This window comes from Nyctereutes procyonoides, unplaced genomic scaffold (assembly GCF_905146905.1).
Source record: "Nyctereutes procyonoides isolate TBG_1078 unplaced genomic scaffold, NYPRO_anot_genome, whole genome shotgun sequence".
In the NCBI taxonomy this organism is placed as follows: domain Eukaryota; kingdom Metazoa; phylum Chordata; class Mammalia; order Carnivora; family Canidae; genus Nyctereutes; species Nyctereutes procyonoides.
Window position 1 is genome coordinate 68,190,430 of NW_026575049.1, and position 13,897 is coordinate 68,204,326.

Below are 13,897 nucleotides of genomic sequence, written 5' to 3' on the forward strand. Positions count from 1 at the left end.
TTGCTCATAACAACCTTTATTTCTCTCATGAAGTTACTTTTTAAAAAAGCTAGAAATTTGAGAGGATGAGGCTGAAACGTTCTTCTACTTCAAAAATGGCCTGACATCTGAGCCAGAAGACTCTCTGCATCTATCAGTGACTTCCTCTTCGTGTGTCATAAAAAGAGTTCAACGTGCTTTACAAAATCCATTACATTTTAAGACCATTTCCAATATCTTCTACCATAAATCAAGAAATCCATTTATTCAAGGTTACTTATGAAGAATTAATCACACAGAAAATTTTAACAACTTCTTTTTCAAAAATTAAAGTACTTTACTGTAGTTGGCATTCCTATACATAATGATGTGGATTCAAAGACTGAAAGCATTAAAAGCATATAATTAAAATTCAAGGACTCATACACTAAAAAAATTTTCTGACACACAGAATTCTCTGGAACAAATATTCCAGAAAAATAAGAATATAAACACAATATGATCTCCTCTGGACTTGTCCTCTCCTTAAGTGGTTAGCATTACATAAACATAGAAAGTTATTTCAAAAAACTTGTATGTACTTGATATCACCTCATAAAATGTGTAATCAAGAGATCTGAAAAGATTAGACCAAGAGGTCTATGGGCATGATGCATAAGCAACAAAAACTCATGAATTTCTCTATTCCTAATGATTTCTAAAAACTATCTTCCTAATTTCAAGAGCAAATTTACACAAATGAGAAAAATAAACAGTCAGCTATACAACCTTTACAGTCTTTATTGACAGGGTATATGAAGCCAAAATTCAGTCATCAATATACAGCCTCATTTCCCATCTAAAGCTAATGAGAATATATTTTACTTTAAATGGGACATAGAGGCAAATTGCCAAGAACTAAAATATAACCCGAACGTCTTAATTTCACACTTTGAATATCAAAAAAAGCCATAATTCCCCAAATCATGAAAACATGATGAAGTAGCTACTTAGAAAAAAATGGACATTTAAGTCATTTCTTTCTTAATATTATATAGTGAAAACAGATGTATTTATAACTTTAGTCTTCAGATAGCATACTTCATAAAAGTCATTATTCATTTAAAATAGACAAATGTTTACAAAGAACATTTAACTTAAATTTCATAGTTGCTTATAAAATGGTACTTGAAAGATTGACCTGTATAAGGAAATAAGAATCTTGTCAAGAGAGATGATAAACTATAAATATAAAATATATCAGTGTTAAAAACCTCATAGTGCTCCACAGGAAAATCAATAAAGATAACTTAATCTTTCTAGGGAAAAGAATATTTAGCATTACAAATTTAAAATGTAAATTTTATATATGAATTCAATAAGGAATACATTTAAACCTTGCATTGCCACAGAGTCATCTATTGTGTGGAAAACAATAAAAATGATGTACTTTTTCAATATGTGTACATCAAAACCAAAAGGTTAATTTTTACTTTTTCCTTTATTGGCAACTTTGGATGAATTTTTAGGCTTTGGTTCCCAAAGGGCATTTTTCACAAATCTTGAAGCTGCACCTTTGTCCAGCTTGCCAGCCTTTTTCTTGTCTGTTATTTCCTTGACTCTGTTCATGTATACTCTGATTCTTTCCTTAAAGATAAAAAAAAAAAAAAAGCAACAGATTTACTAAGCCGTTCACCACCACTAAGTTTTATTATACTATACCTCAGTTAAATTCAACAGATAGATATTTATTGCCTATTGAGTGGTGCTAGTGAACAGGATAAACATGCTCCATGCTCTCCTGGAGCTCATAGTCTGGGGGGAATAGACATTAAAAAGTCATTTCAGAAGTGTTTGGAGTATTTCAAAAGAGGAAGAACAATACTAAGACATCACTACACAGATAAACACTGAATTGTTTACATGTGGTTATACATTTTTTATTTTAACATTAACCTAAGTCCACATAGTTAACTCTTCTGTATCTGAAGTCTATAATCTAAGCTAGAGCTTTCATATACTTGTATGCAACATAAAAATTAAACTCTTGGAATTTTTCTAAACAGGAAATGGAAGTAGTACTTAACTATTTTTTAAATTTTACCTTCTAGTATCACAATTAAAATAAGCAAAATGAAAATACAAGATTTTTTTTTGAACTTCAAGTTTTGATCGATAAGCACATGATACTTTCTAATGAAATATACAGTTCTAATCAGCCTTTGGATGAGAAACATAATAGGTTGCCATACCACTTCAAATCTTCTGAGACCATTAATCAAAATAAAGGGCTTTTTTATACTTTGACTAGAGAAATAAAAGGGATGAGAGCCATAAAATAGCATAGTAAATGATTGATCACTGACAAAAGCAAGTTTCATTAAAATAATCAAAATAGTTACAGAAAAATACACAGAAAAATGCAGACCCATAGAACTTAATTGTGAAAGGCTGACAGCTCTGCTCAAAATCCACTCACGGCTTTCTACTTCCCTTAGAGTAAAAGCCCAAGTCCTTCCAACACAACCTCTCCCCTTACCCCCACCAGCCTTGCTTGGAATGATCTTCCTCAAATATCTCCACAGCCACTCCCTCTTTCCCTGCCAGTTGGCTCAAACGTTAACCTTGTTCATAGGCCCAGCCTTTACCACTTAAAATGGCAATCCTACTCAAGCACTCCAACCCCTCTCATCCTATGCTATTTTTTTTATCCTATGCTATTTTTTTCCCATAACGTATAACTTTCTAACATACTATACATCTATATACATTTATTATTTGTTTATGTTAATTGCTTGTCTCCCTCCACTAGGTAGCCTGGCATCTGCCACAAGGGCAGCAGTATTTATCAGCTTTATTCACAGAGGAATCATCTCACTTGGATATAATGCCCGGCTTCTAATAGGCATTCAATTATTTGTTGAATAAATAAACTATTTTCTTTTTTTTTTATTTTTTTTTAAATTTATTTATGATAGTTACACACAGAGAGAGAGAGAGAGAGAGAGAGAGAGAGAGGCAGAGACACAGGCAGAGGGAGAAGCAGGCTCCATGCACCGGGAGCCTGACGTGGGATTTGATCCTGGGTCTCCAGGATCGCGCCCTGGGCCAAAGGCAGGCGCCAAACCGCTGCACCACCCAGGGATCCCTAAATAAACTATTTTCAATGCCTTTCCCCACTCATAATATATATGATAAATAGATTTCCTCTCACACAGTAACTCTGTGATCAATTAGTGATGTCTGTCAAGGTCAGAAAAGGGGAATAGGTTTATATGTGCTTTTTATGTGCCAACCATAATCCAGAATATGAATGTACTCCTCCATAAAGTGGGTTCTAACACAGAAAAAAGACAGATGATGATTTTATCCATTTCCAATGACAGAATCAAGTGCTAAGAAACTCCAAATAACTTTGTGTTAAAGGAAAAATGAGAAACTTTATAAATGTAAAGTCCATATTAGAAAGTTTAAAACAGATGATACTGGGCACACTTCTTAAGGTTTTAAAGTCAGTATCACTGGTCAATCAAGATCTGTGCCTCATGTTGTTTTACATTTTTGCTTGAAGTATTTTTTACAATTTCTGTATTTAAAAATAAATTTGTTTTCCCCCAAGAGCTTTCAAAGAAGAAAATGCCTTAATCCATATATTTATAAAACTGGTTTACTCATTTTTTTGTAAATAAATGACCAAATATTCTACTAAATTGTAAATAACATACATATCAGCCACCATAAGACTTGAGAACACTACTACAATGTCAAGCATATTTCACATATTTACCTTATATCTTATAAACAAAGAATTTATTAATATTCTTATTCATAAGGCCAAGTCAAGAAGGTAACCATAAGTTAGATTTCTAATTTTTTCCTTCATATTGAATGATTTAATTTTTGAAGTCAGCAAAAACTCCAAGATACTAGACCTTATATACTGTACTTATACATCTAAATGGAATACAAAGACAAACCTAGAAGATTTATTACAGGTTGTAAATATGTCACTAATGCAGAATTACTGGACAGTACACATACAACTGGTGCCAAAAAAGCTTTTAGCTTTGTTGCTGAACTGGATTCTTTACTGCTGAGAAAATGAATTAATGGAAGAATTGAAAAGGTGGGGGAGAAACTTTCCCGTCTTTGCTAGTAAATCAACTAGAATATACTTTTTTTAAGAATTGTGTAAGAGTTTTTTTTTTTTTTTAAAAAGGCAGTTGTAGGGATGAACAGGATTTCAAGAATTTATAGAAAAAATAATATGGAGGTTATAAATAATTACTTGAATTGTAACATTTTCCCATCCAGAGATTTATATAATATATGGAACACCATTTCTCTGACAAAGGAAAAGAAAAACTAAAGACATGATGAAATCTGGCTCATTTTCCTAATTTGGACTCTAAATAATGCTGTTCTCCATAACTAGTATGATAAAGGTACTGTGACTCTGACTTCAGGAATACCACAACAAACAGATAGTCAAATAAAAAGAAATTCACTGCAATCTTACCAATTCCTGCTTTACTGGATGTTCCTTAGGATTAACTCCCTGAGTTGCCAAATAAACTACAAGACAAAGATTTCATGGAATAAAATGGCATATATATTAATTAAGAGCATTAAATAAAGAAACTCTAGTTATAAAAAAAAGAAATGTCACCAAAAAAAATGATTTCTTAAATCTTAAATTATTCAACTTCTGTGTAATATTAAATGTTTATGTGGCTCATGGACATCTGGTATTCTCACTTAAAAGAAATAAATAACTATTAATATTGCCATAATGTATAACTAAATATAAATTGCTAGCATTTAAAAAATAAATTACCTTTGACACAATAAATAATATGCTTTCTAATTAACTCCAAATTAACATACATACCCCAAAACATTGAATTTAATGTGTAAGCAGAAACTAAATCCACTTTGGCTTGTTCAAGAGGGTCCAACTATTTAAAAAAGAGAGAGAGAAAAAATACACACAAACTTTGAGCACCATCACATTATTTTAAACTTTACCAATACAGTATATCAAAGAGACGTTTCTTTCACGTCCTAAAATCCAATAACCAAGTGATGTTGAAATAATTTGCAAAAAGAAGTAGTTTTGTTAACGGGTGATTTTTGCCCACAAATTTTCACGTCAGGGTATCATCTTTAGTTAGACAAGGAATGTGTATAACCCAAGAAAAATTCTTTTCAATTATTTTAATTTCAGGAGTTACGATCTGGGCTTTGTATGTCAAAAGTAATTTATCAATATAAACATTGTACATGATCCATTTATGTATAAGAGGCAGGCTAAAATGCTTAGGCAATACCAAAGACAGAAGAAACATAATGAGATTTGTTTTAGACTGTCAAAGTCAATTTACTCTTTTTGTCCTATAGGGTTTCCAGAAACCCTGATAACATCATTGTAATATTTAGAAGGTCAAAGATAGAATCCGTCAAAAAGAATGTTGTGAGTGCTACTTTTTTCTCAAAAACCAGTCAAAATATAGTTAGAGTTGTTTGTTTTTCACCCCCTAAAAATACCCACTTATAAATTTGAAATTAAGGGGGAAAGGAGCGTATGTCATTAAACTATGACTTCTTCTGTATATTTTCATAACACAGCACTGTTTTACAAATTACATTTTTAGAAACTGCATTTTTAAAATACCTTCTGCAACAACTCATTTCTAGAAACAGACATCATGGTCTTCAGCATCTCATCCACAGCACCAATGGAATTCTCAAATGTTGATAAATACTCATGAATTTCTACTGGGTAGTCTTCATTAATTTCTTCACTTGCCATTATTGACCAACTGGAAAAAAATTAAATTCTTAGAATTTGTGGGAGACAGACTTCTCTTTAAGTTTACAAAAACAAAATCAACAAGTTATATCATGTATTTAAAAAGTTATAAAAGAGTTAAAACCTGAAGATAATTAAACAAATCTTAGAATATAATTCTAGAGCAACTACACTCAAACCTCCCCTCTTCAATCTGTTTGAGGTGGTAGGGGAAGAAGAGAACCCACCATTCACTAATGCGACACATATCCGAGCCTCAATGCCTTTCAAGAACAAAAGACCAAATATGGATTATCAGTAATAAAAATCTTACATTTAAAAAAACTTTCAAAAAGAAAATCCTTTTTGTTGAAGTTAAAGTTCAAGCGAAGGGGGGATCCCTAGGTGGCTCAGTGGTTTAGCATCTGCATTCAGCCCAGGGCGTGATCCTGGGGTCCTGGGATCCAGTCCCACATTGGGCTCCCTGCCATGGATGGAGCCTGCTTCTCCCTCTGCCTGTGTCTCTGCCTCTCTCTCTGTGTCTCTCATGAATGAATGAATGAATGAATGAATGAATGAACAAATAAAATCTTTAAAAAAACAAAAAGATCAAGAAAGGTATGAAAGTATGAGTATATCCTATCCTCTATAATTGCTGAAAAAATAATAAGTTCTTTTGTTGAAAAACTTATGTATTCTGGCCCTTCTAAATTTAGGTGTTGATCTAGAAGCATGGTATATTAAACTAAAAAAATTAGAAAACCTAGGTCTGAAACAGCTTATGACTATCACTAAAATGATTTTTAAGCTCTATTTACATTTATATATATTCTTTAAGCCCCTTTTAAAATATTAACAAATTCAGAGAGTGCACAAATCATAAAGTCTACCAGCAGAAAAGAGGAAACTGGGGAGAAGTAAACTATATGATTTTCATTTAGGCTACAGTATATCTTGACAGCATATTCTTTTAAAATTCACACTTACATCATTATACTTAACATCTATGTGAGAAAAACCAAAATCTACAGTAACATATTTAATATGATATCTAAGGCCAAATTTTCAGAAGCAATTCCAAGCCAATACATACATACCATCTGTAGGTTTAAAAAACAAATATTAGCTGAAAATACCTCTTTCATTTCAAAGCTAAGTAGAACAACCAAGAACGTATAAAATACCATAGTAGAATTGAAGGAAAGAGACATGGACTTTAGAAAGTCTTGCTTGATCACCACTGACTTTGTCACCTGATCAATCACTGAAAATCTCAGGGCCTCAAATATTTCATCCATAAAATAAGGCAGTTGGTCTAATGATCTGTAAAGTCCTTTATAGTTCTAAATGTTATGACGTCACTTAACTTTAAAAAGTACTACTGGAATATTTATTGACAATATACATTTCTATTCAACAAGTATATTCTGCTAAAACATCTGGTTTCATTTTAAAAAAGGAAAAATAGCGAAGCCCATCTGACTATCACTGCTTGGGCTGTAAAATTACTATCAAACTACTGTGCAACCAGCAACTGAATAAAGGACTCTGATAAAACCACACAGGAAGAACTGTGACTCTCTATTTCAAAAATCGACCTAAGAGTATGTATTTGCCTCTCATCTCTCTCAAAATCTCTCCAAAATGACAGAAGAAATTGAAAAAAAAAAAAACAAAAAAGTCCACAGTAATGTTGGAAACCAAAAAGGGCATGTATCCATCGGGAGACCTCGACAGCACAAATTTCTGTAAGCTAAAGAGCAAAGGGGATCAGAGTGATAGGAAAGAGAGCCAAGGAGCCTGCAATCTCCCCAAAGGGAAGGAGAATATATGAATAACTCCAGGATGAAGGGCATTAAGAGGTGGGCTATGAAGGCTGAAAACAGTCAAACCAGAATCTCTAGATTTTGGAAACGCTCCAGCATCTGCTGCCCAGATAAAGGTATAAGTACAAGGGATATACTGCAAACACAGAGAAGATTTAGTATTTCTTCTTTTTATGTAGAATTTTAAGCCAATAAATTTGAAAATCTGGACGAAAAGAATGAGGTGCTGGGGGGAAAAAAACAATTACCAAAATTAACCTAAAAAGAAGTACGTAAACCAAATAGTTCAGTAACCAAAGACAAAAAATTTTAGGTCAAAAAATTTAAGGTCAAAGAACGATGCTCCAAAAAGGCTCCAAGCCTAGAAGATATAGGTAATTTCTTTCAAACCTTTAAGAAACAGGTAATTCTTACAGTATTTAATTGTTTAAGAACACAGAAAAGATGAAAAACTAAGATACCTATTTCATAAAGATTATTAAAGTTCAAAGTCGGCAAGCGTATACAATGAAGGTGGAATACAGATTTCTTAAAATTTACATACTCTTTGACTCAGGAAGTCCTTTTAAGAATCTAGCTTAATCTAGCTTAATCTGTCCAATTAAAATGGACAACTTGAACTCTTCTCTCAATCTCTCCCACTTTCTCTTGCATCAATTTTTCCCTCTGTTCTATCATTAACCATAAGCTTACCATATTTTATTTCTCCATCTTTGACAACAAAAGAAACATCTTGACTTTATATTCCCTCCAGCGAAAGCCCCATTTTCCAACCCTTTAAAGAGGTGCTTACACTAACAGTCTCAATTCTCCCTCCATCCTTTCTTGAACCGGCTACAATCAGGTCCCCTCCTCCTCACTCAAAATTGTTCGTCAAGGTCGCCCACACAGCTACACTATTAAATTCTACGGTCAATTCTGTTCTCATCACTTGACATCGTTCACTCCCTTCCTTTAGTTTCTAGGGCATCACATTTTCTTAGTTTCCCTCCTACCTCATGGCTGCTTTCTTGGTCTCTTGTGCCATCGTTCTCATATTCTCAGCCTCGTATCCTTGATATGCCCACGGGCTCTCCTTGATTCTTTTTTCCCCTCTAATTTACTCCCTCCGTGACTCCCAAGTCTTTATTTCCAACCCTGACCTCCCTATTGAACTTCAAATCACATTTCCAACTGCTTACTTACTGAATACCTCTGGTTGGTTGTTAATAGATTCTCAAATGTAATGTGCCCACACCAAAATCTTGCCTGCTATAGTCTTTCCAACTCCACTTTTCCAACCGTTCAGACCTGAAATTACAGAATGGGCCTTGACTTCTCTCTCTCACCCCATCTTTAAGACATATTTAGAATCCAACCATGTCCTATCACCTCCATTGCTGCCACCCTCATCCAAGCCAGTCCAAACTATCGCCGTATCTTGACCAGATTATTGCACTAACCTAAATGGCCTCAGTGCTCAGTAGCACCTGACATATTTATTTTATTCATTTACTGTTTGGCCACCTCCAAAAGAATGTAACCACAGGAGAGCAGAAATTTGTGTGTTTTGTTCCCTAGCACTGACAGTCAATAAACATTTGTTGAATGAAAAAAACTAACAAAATACTGGAAAGACTAATCTAAATATTCATCAATAGGGAAACAGGTAAATGAATTACAACACATCCATCAAAATATTAAAAATAAGTAAATCTTTATGTAGTAACACACAATGAGAAATGGTGAAAAAACTGATAGAACACTGGGTATAAAACAATATGCATCTAACATGTCACTGTTTTTAAAAATCTGTATAATTGAAGATCTGTAGAAAAAAGTCTGGAGGGAGATATATAAAAAAGAGACATTCTCTTTGAGAACGGGCAAGGTTTAGGGAATAAGATCAAGGCAGACTCACTCCGTTTTTTGTTTTTGTTTTTTTTTTAAGAGAGAGAGAACATGCATGGCCAGCAGGGCATGGGGGCAGAGGGAGAGAGAGGGAGAGAATCTTAAGCAGGCTCCATACCCAGCGCTGAGCCAAAGCGACACTCGATCTCACAACCCTGAGATCATCACTGAGCCACCAAAGCACCCCTAAATTTTATTATTTCAAAAAACATGTACTAAAATCATAGTAAAAAATAAACAATCATTAAATTCAAATAAAAGCATATTTTAACAATGTATTTTGGCTTTTAACAAATATTGCAAATATAAAAAAATAGTAAAGCCTTTATATAAACGTGTATTTTTTTCATCAACTTTTCTATTTGAAAATATTTTTCCTCCCCAGAATCATGATGGGGATTTTTCCTGCAATTATTCCTGGTCCCTAAGCCCCAATAAACAAGTAGTTCTTTATTGTTAAAATGGGTTAGGGTGAACACTGAAAGCAAAGCAGTAAGAATAATTATCCTCATTAAAATACAAACTGAACCATTTGCCTTTTTCCTAACTAAAATAATAAAGGCAAAGCAACCTACAAAATAATAGTTCTTCTATTATCAGAAATTCCCTCCAATTCCTATGATTTTTTTCTAACATTTTATACAGATAGTTCCTAAATATATGTTCCTTTCACAGGAAAAGCTACAAGGAGAAAACTGCAGAAACCTCTGTTCCTTTGCTACTCAGATCCCAGGATAAAGCCCTGAAATGTATGGTATTAGCAGCAATAGGAAACATTTGAAAATCACTGCCTATGAGCCAGGCACTATTCTAAGTACTCATTTACTGGAGGTTCAATAACTTGCCTATTTCATATGGTGAAATGTCCAAAGAAGGGAAAGAAAAAAAGAACTCAATCTCCTCTGCTCTTTACCCCCTCCCAAGGTCTACAGGTGCTTCTCACCTTTCAAACTGCTCCTTCTCAAGTACCAGCAAGCAAAGGTGGGGGTAGAAGAGCGCATGAGGAAATCTGTCTCTTCCATCCCTATGGTCCGGCTAAGACTAAAGCACAGATGGGAGGACTCTGCTCGCAAGCCCTACAGGATATTGTTGCCACTCCCCTCCTCTCACTGGTCAGAAAAACCATAACACAGGCGTAAAAGGAGGGGTGCACAACATCACGCGCAGAATAGAAGCCATGTCCCTACCTCCTGCCCTCAGTTCTCTTACTTCAAGGAGATCAATCCAGCCAGGAACACAGGGGTTACCCTCACCCCTTCCAATCAGCCTCATCAGTTTGGCCTCCTTAATGTCCTTGTATCACAAGCTTTCCTCCACTCTCACTGACTATATCATTTCAAGAGCCTTTGAGTAGTCTTCCTATTGTCAATTTTTTCTACTCTCAATTTTGGAAAGTTTCAAGATATGATTTTTCTATAAAGATGCTCTAGTCATCGTACACCTCTGCTTAAAATCCTGCAATAGCTCCCCGCCCCTCAGTATGGACACAGGCCTGTTATAACGTAGCCCTTGTCTAACCTCCTCCTTCATTCCCTCCCTCTTCCAGTCCAATGGCTGTAGCCACTATGGCAGTTTTCCAGATATGCCATGCTCATTCTCTAACCTTTCACTACATGGCTTTCTGTACGTTAACCACTCTTTCAACTTTGTTCAAACTCTGCTTATTTTTGGACGTAAGATCACGTTTTGCTTTAGCCAGTGAAGAATTCTCTGAGTGCCACCCTCCCATTCTGTCTGGATAAACACAACTACAAGCTGTCATATCACTTAAAACGCTATCTGGTATTGTCTGTGGATGTACTTACTTGATGTGCCTTTGACTACAAGCTCCTTGAAGGGCCTGTGTCACACTGAGATTCTATTACCAGCGCCTGGCACATAGAATGACTATGTCTCAATCTGCCCAAGACAATCCCAGGATGTACCTGCAGTTTCAGCTGGCCATCTACTCAGCTCCCCATTTATCTTTCAGAAGTTCCACTTTGAGCAATAAATCGTATGGTCACCCTAAACAATATAAGTCCTCTGACCCTTACCACCACTCCCCAACCCATTTTGTTAAAAAACAAGCATCAGGAGAGTTGCTCCTGGTACCAGCCAGGGCTAACCCGGGGCATCAAAACCAGCAGGAGATATATATGAAGAGATTTATTGTAAGAAACAGGTTTAAGCAAATGTGGGGACTAATTCCAAACCCTGCAGGGCAGGCTATCAAGGAAGGGCTTACTGCAACTCTTAGCTCCAAGCTGAAGTTGCTGCCCACAGGTGGAGTTTTCTTTTTGTCAGGGAAGCCTCAGCTCTGCTTCTAAAGCCTTTCAACTGACTGAATCAAACCCATCCAGATTATCTAGAATACAACCCCTATCTTAAAGTTAACTAATTTGTAGATTTTAATCACATCTACAAATACCTTTATAGCAACATCTAGATTGGTTTGGACTGAATATCTGGCACTGCAGCCTAGCCAAGCTGTCACATCAAAAAGACCATCATGCTCCTTTAAGCCTCCAGAACTACAGGAAAAAAAAAAAGATATATTCCTGGCATTACAAGTTGTTCTGATGCAAAAGAACTTCCCCCACAACAGCCTTGTTATTCCTGATTGTCAGGTCCCCAAGTAATAAAATCAGACTTAAAATTCCAGCTAACAAATGTGAAGGAATGATAATTTTTTTTAAAAATCACTATTTTGCAACCCCTAATGAAATTATAGATTCAGACAACAATCACTGACAGATAAAGGGGTGATGGGAAAGATGACAACACAGGAGTGGGACTGTCACTACTTAAGCCCAGGGATCAACCTTCACATCACTGAAAACAGGACACAAACATGTCATGAATCTCCTGATGTGAAGCAATAATGAGGTACACAGCACCATCTCTGTAGCATTTCCAACTTCCTAAAAAAAGTTGAATCTGAATCTAACTAAGCCTTTAAAGCTAACTTCCATTTTATAGGAAATACAGAGGATAGAGAAACAAGTTAACACCACAAGAAAGCAAACAGACAAATCTCAAATGAGAAATATTCTACTGGACAATTGACCTGGTTTCTGTAACAAATAAATGGGATGAAGAAAAATTAAGAAAAGGGAGAAGCAGAGGAAGAAGAAATTAAGGAGATTTGGGAGAGCTAACAAATAGAATACGTAGACTTTGTATCTTGATTCAAATCAAGTATAAAAAGAATTTCGAGGCAAAGAAATCTGAAGATGGATCAGGTATATTACATGATATTAAGAATTACTGATAATTTTGCTATGAAATGAGAATTCAGCTATGAAAATGGCATTATAGTTATATAATGATATCCCCCTATCTAAGGATGCATACTAAGTACATAGGTGCAAAATCATGGGACATCTTGAATTTGCATTTTAAAAAAAGCTAGCCTTCGTGAGTTAATTACACTGTTGAGGGCTGAGGTAAGAACCTATGTACAGGGGCACCGGGGTGGCTCAGCTGGTTAAGCGTCTTGACTCTTGATTTCAGCTCAGGTCATGATCTCATGGGTTGTGGGACAGAGCCCTGAGCTGGGCTCCTCGCTAAGCGGGAAGTCTGCTTAAAAGATTCTCTCCCTCTGCCCCTCCTCCCACATTGTGCTCATGCACTCTCTCTCTCTCTCTCTCTCAAAATAATAGAGCTTTTTAAAAAAGAACCTATGCACATTATTTCTATAGTGAAATTACATATCTAACTCACAAACTAATGTTTAGAATAGTTAGAACTAACTCAGTTCATAAACTGAGTAACACCTAAACATCAAGTACAGTCTGGAATACTTAAGCAGCTCTATTATCTCCCGTTTCAATTCCAAGTATAATTGTAAGGTAAAGGGAAGCTAGGTTATTGGGTGCACTCATCAGATCTGTAAGTTATTGAACAATACTTATAAAAACAAAACAGATACTGTGGCCTCAAATGAGGTCTGTATTACTAACATTTCCAACAAAGGCTGACATTTCAGAATGTCTGATTATTTCAGTAATGTCACAAATTTTGTTCTAAAAAAAATTCTGATGCCCTATACTTTATCTGGCCCTCCTAAAAATGTGTGCATGCAAAAATGAATAAATAAACCAACGAAACAAGTCGAAAATCATATGTAAAACCAGGGAAAATGTTTGCAACACAAAGAGAGATAAAAAGGAACCTCTACAAATCAATTAACAATGAAAAGAATATCTACAATCCAAAATAAAAAAGAACAAGAAAGTCAGGAGCTCAAATATAAAGGAATCCAGATGACCAATAAACATAAAGCTACTCAATCTTATAATCAAAGAAACATAAATTGCTAAAACAAGATGTCACTTTTCATCTAACAAGCAAAAATTTAAAAGATTGATAGTATCTAATATGCGCAAAGGTGAGGAGAAACAGCCTCTCATTTACTATTAACTGGAGTGTAAAATGAGTAAGGGGGTTG

General features: G+C 35.0%; 1 protein-coding gene across 1 annotated transcript in view; it reads right to left on the reverse strand.

The window, feature by feature from the left end:
• Positions 1 to 13,897, reverse strand: part of C1D (C1D nuclear receptor corepressor) — a 19,137-nt gene continuing 5,240 nt past the window's right edge. The window contains exons 2-5 of the mRNA XM_055328210.1: positions 5,633 to 5,780; positions 4,850 to 4,916; positions 4,478 to 4,533; positions 1 to 1,605 (exon numbers count right to left, since the gene is read on the reverse strand). Coding sequence (XP_055184185.1) covers positions 1,441 to 1,605; positions 4,478 to 4,533; positions 4,850 to 4,916; positions 5,633 to 5,770 — 426 coding nt within the window. The 5' untranslated portion in view covers positions 5,771 to 5,780 and the 3' untranslated portion in view covers positions 1 to 1,440. The remainder of the gene's footprint in view (positions 1,606 to 4,477; positions 4,534 to 4,849; positions 4,917 to 5,632; positions 5,781 to 13,897) is intronic.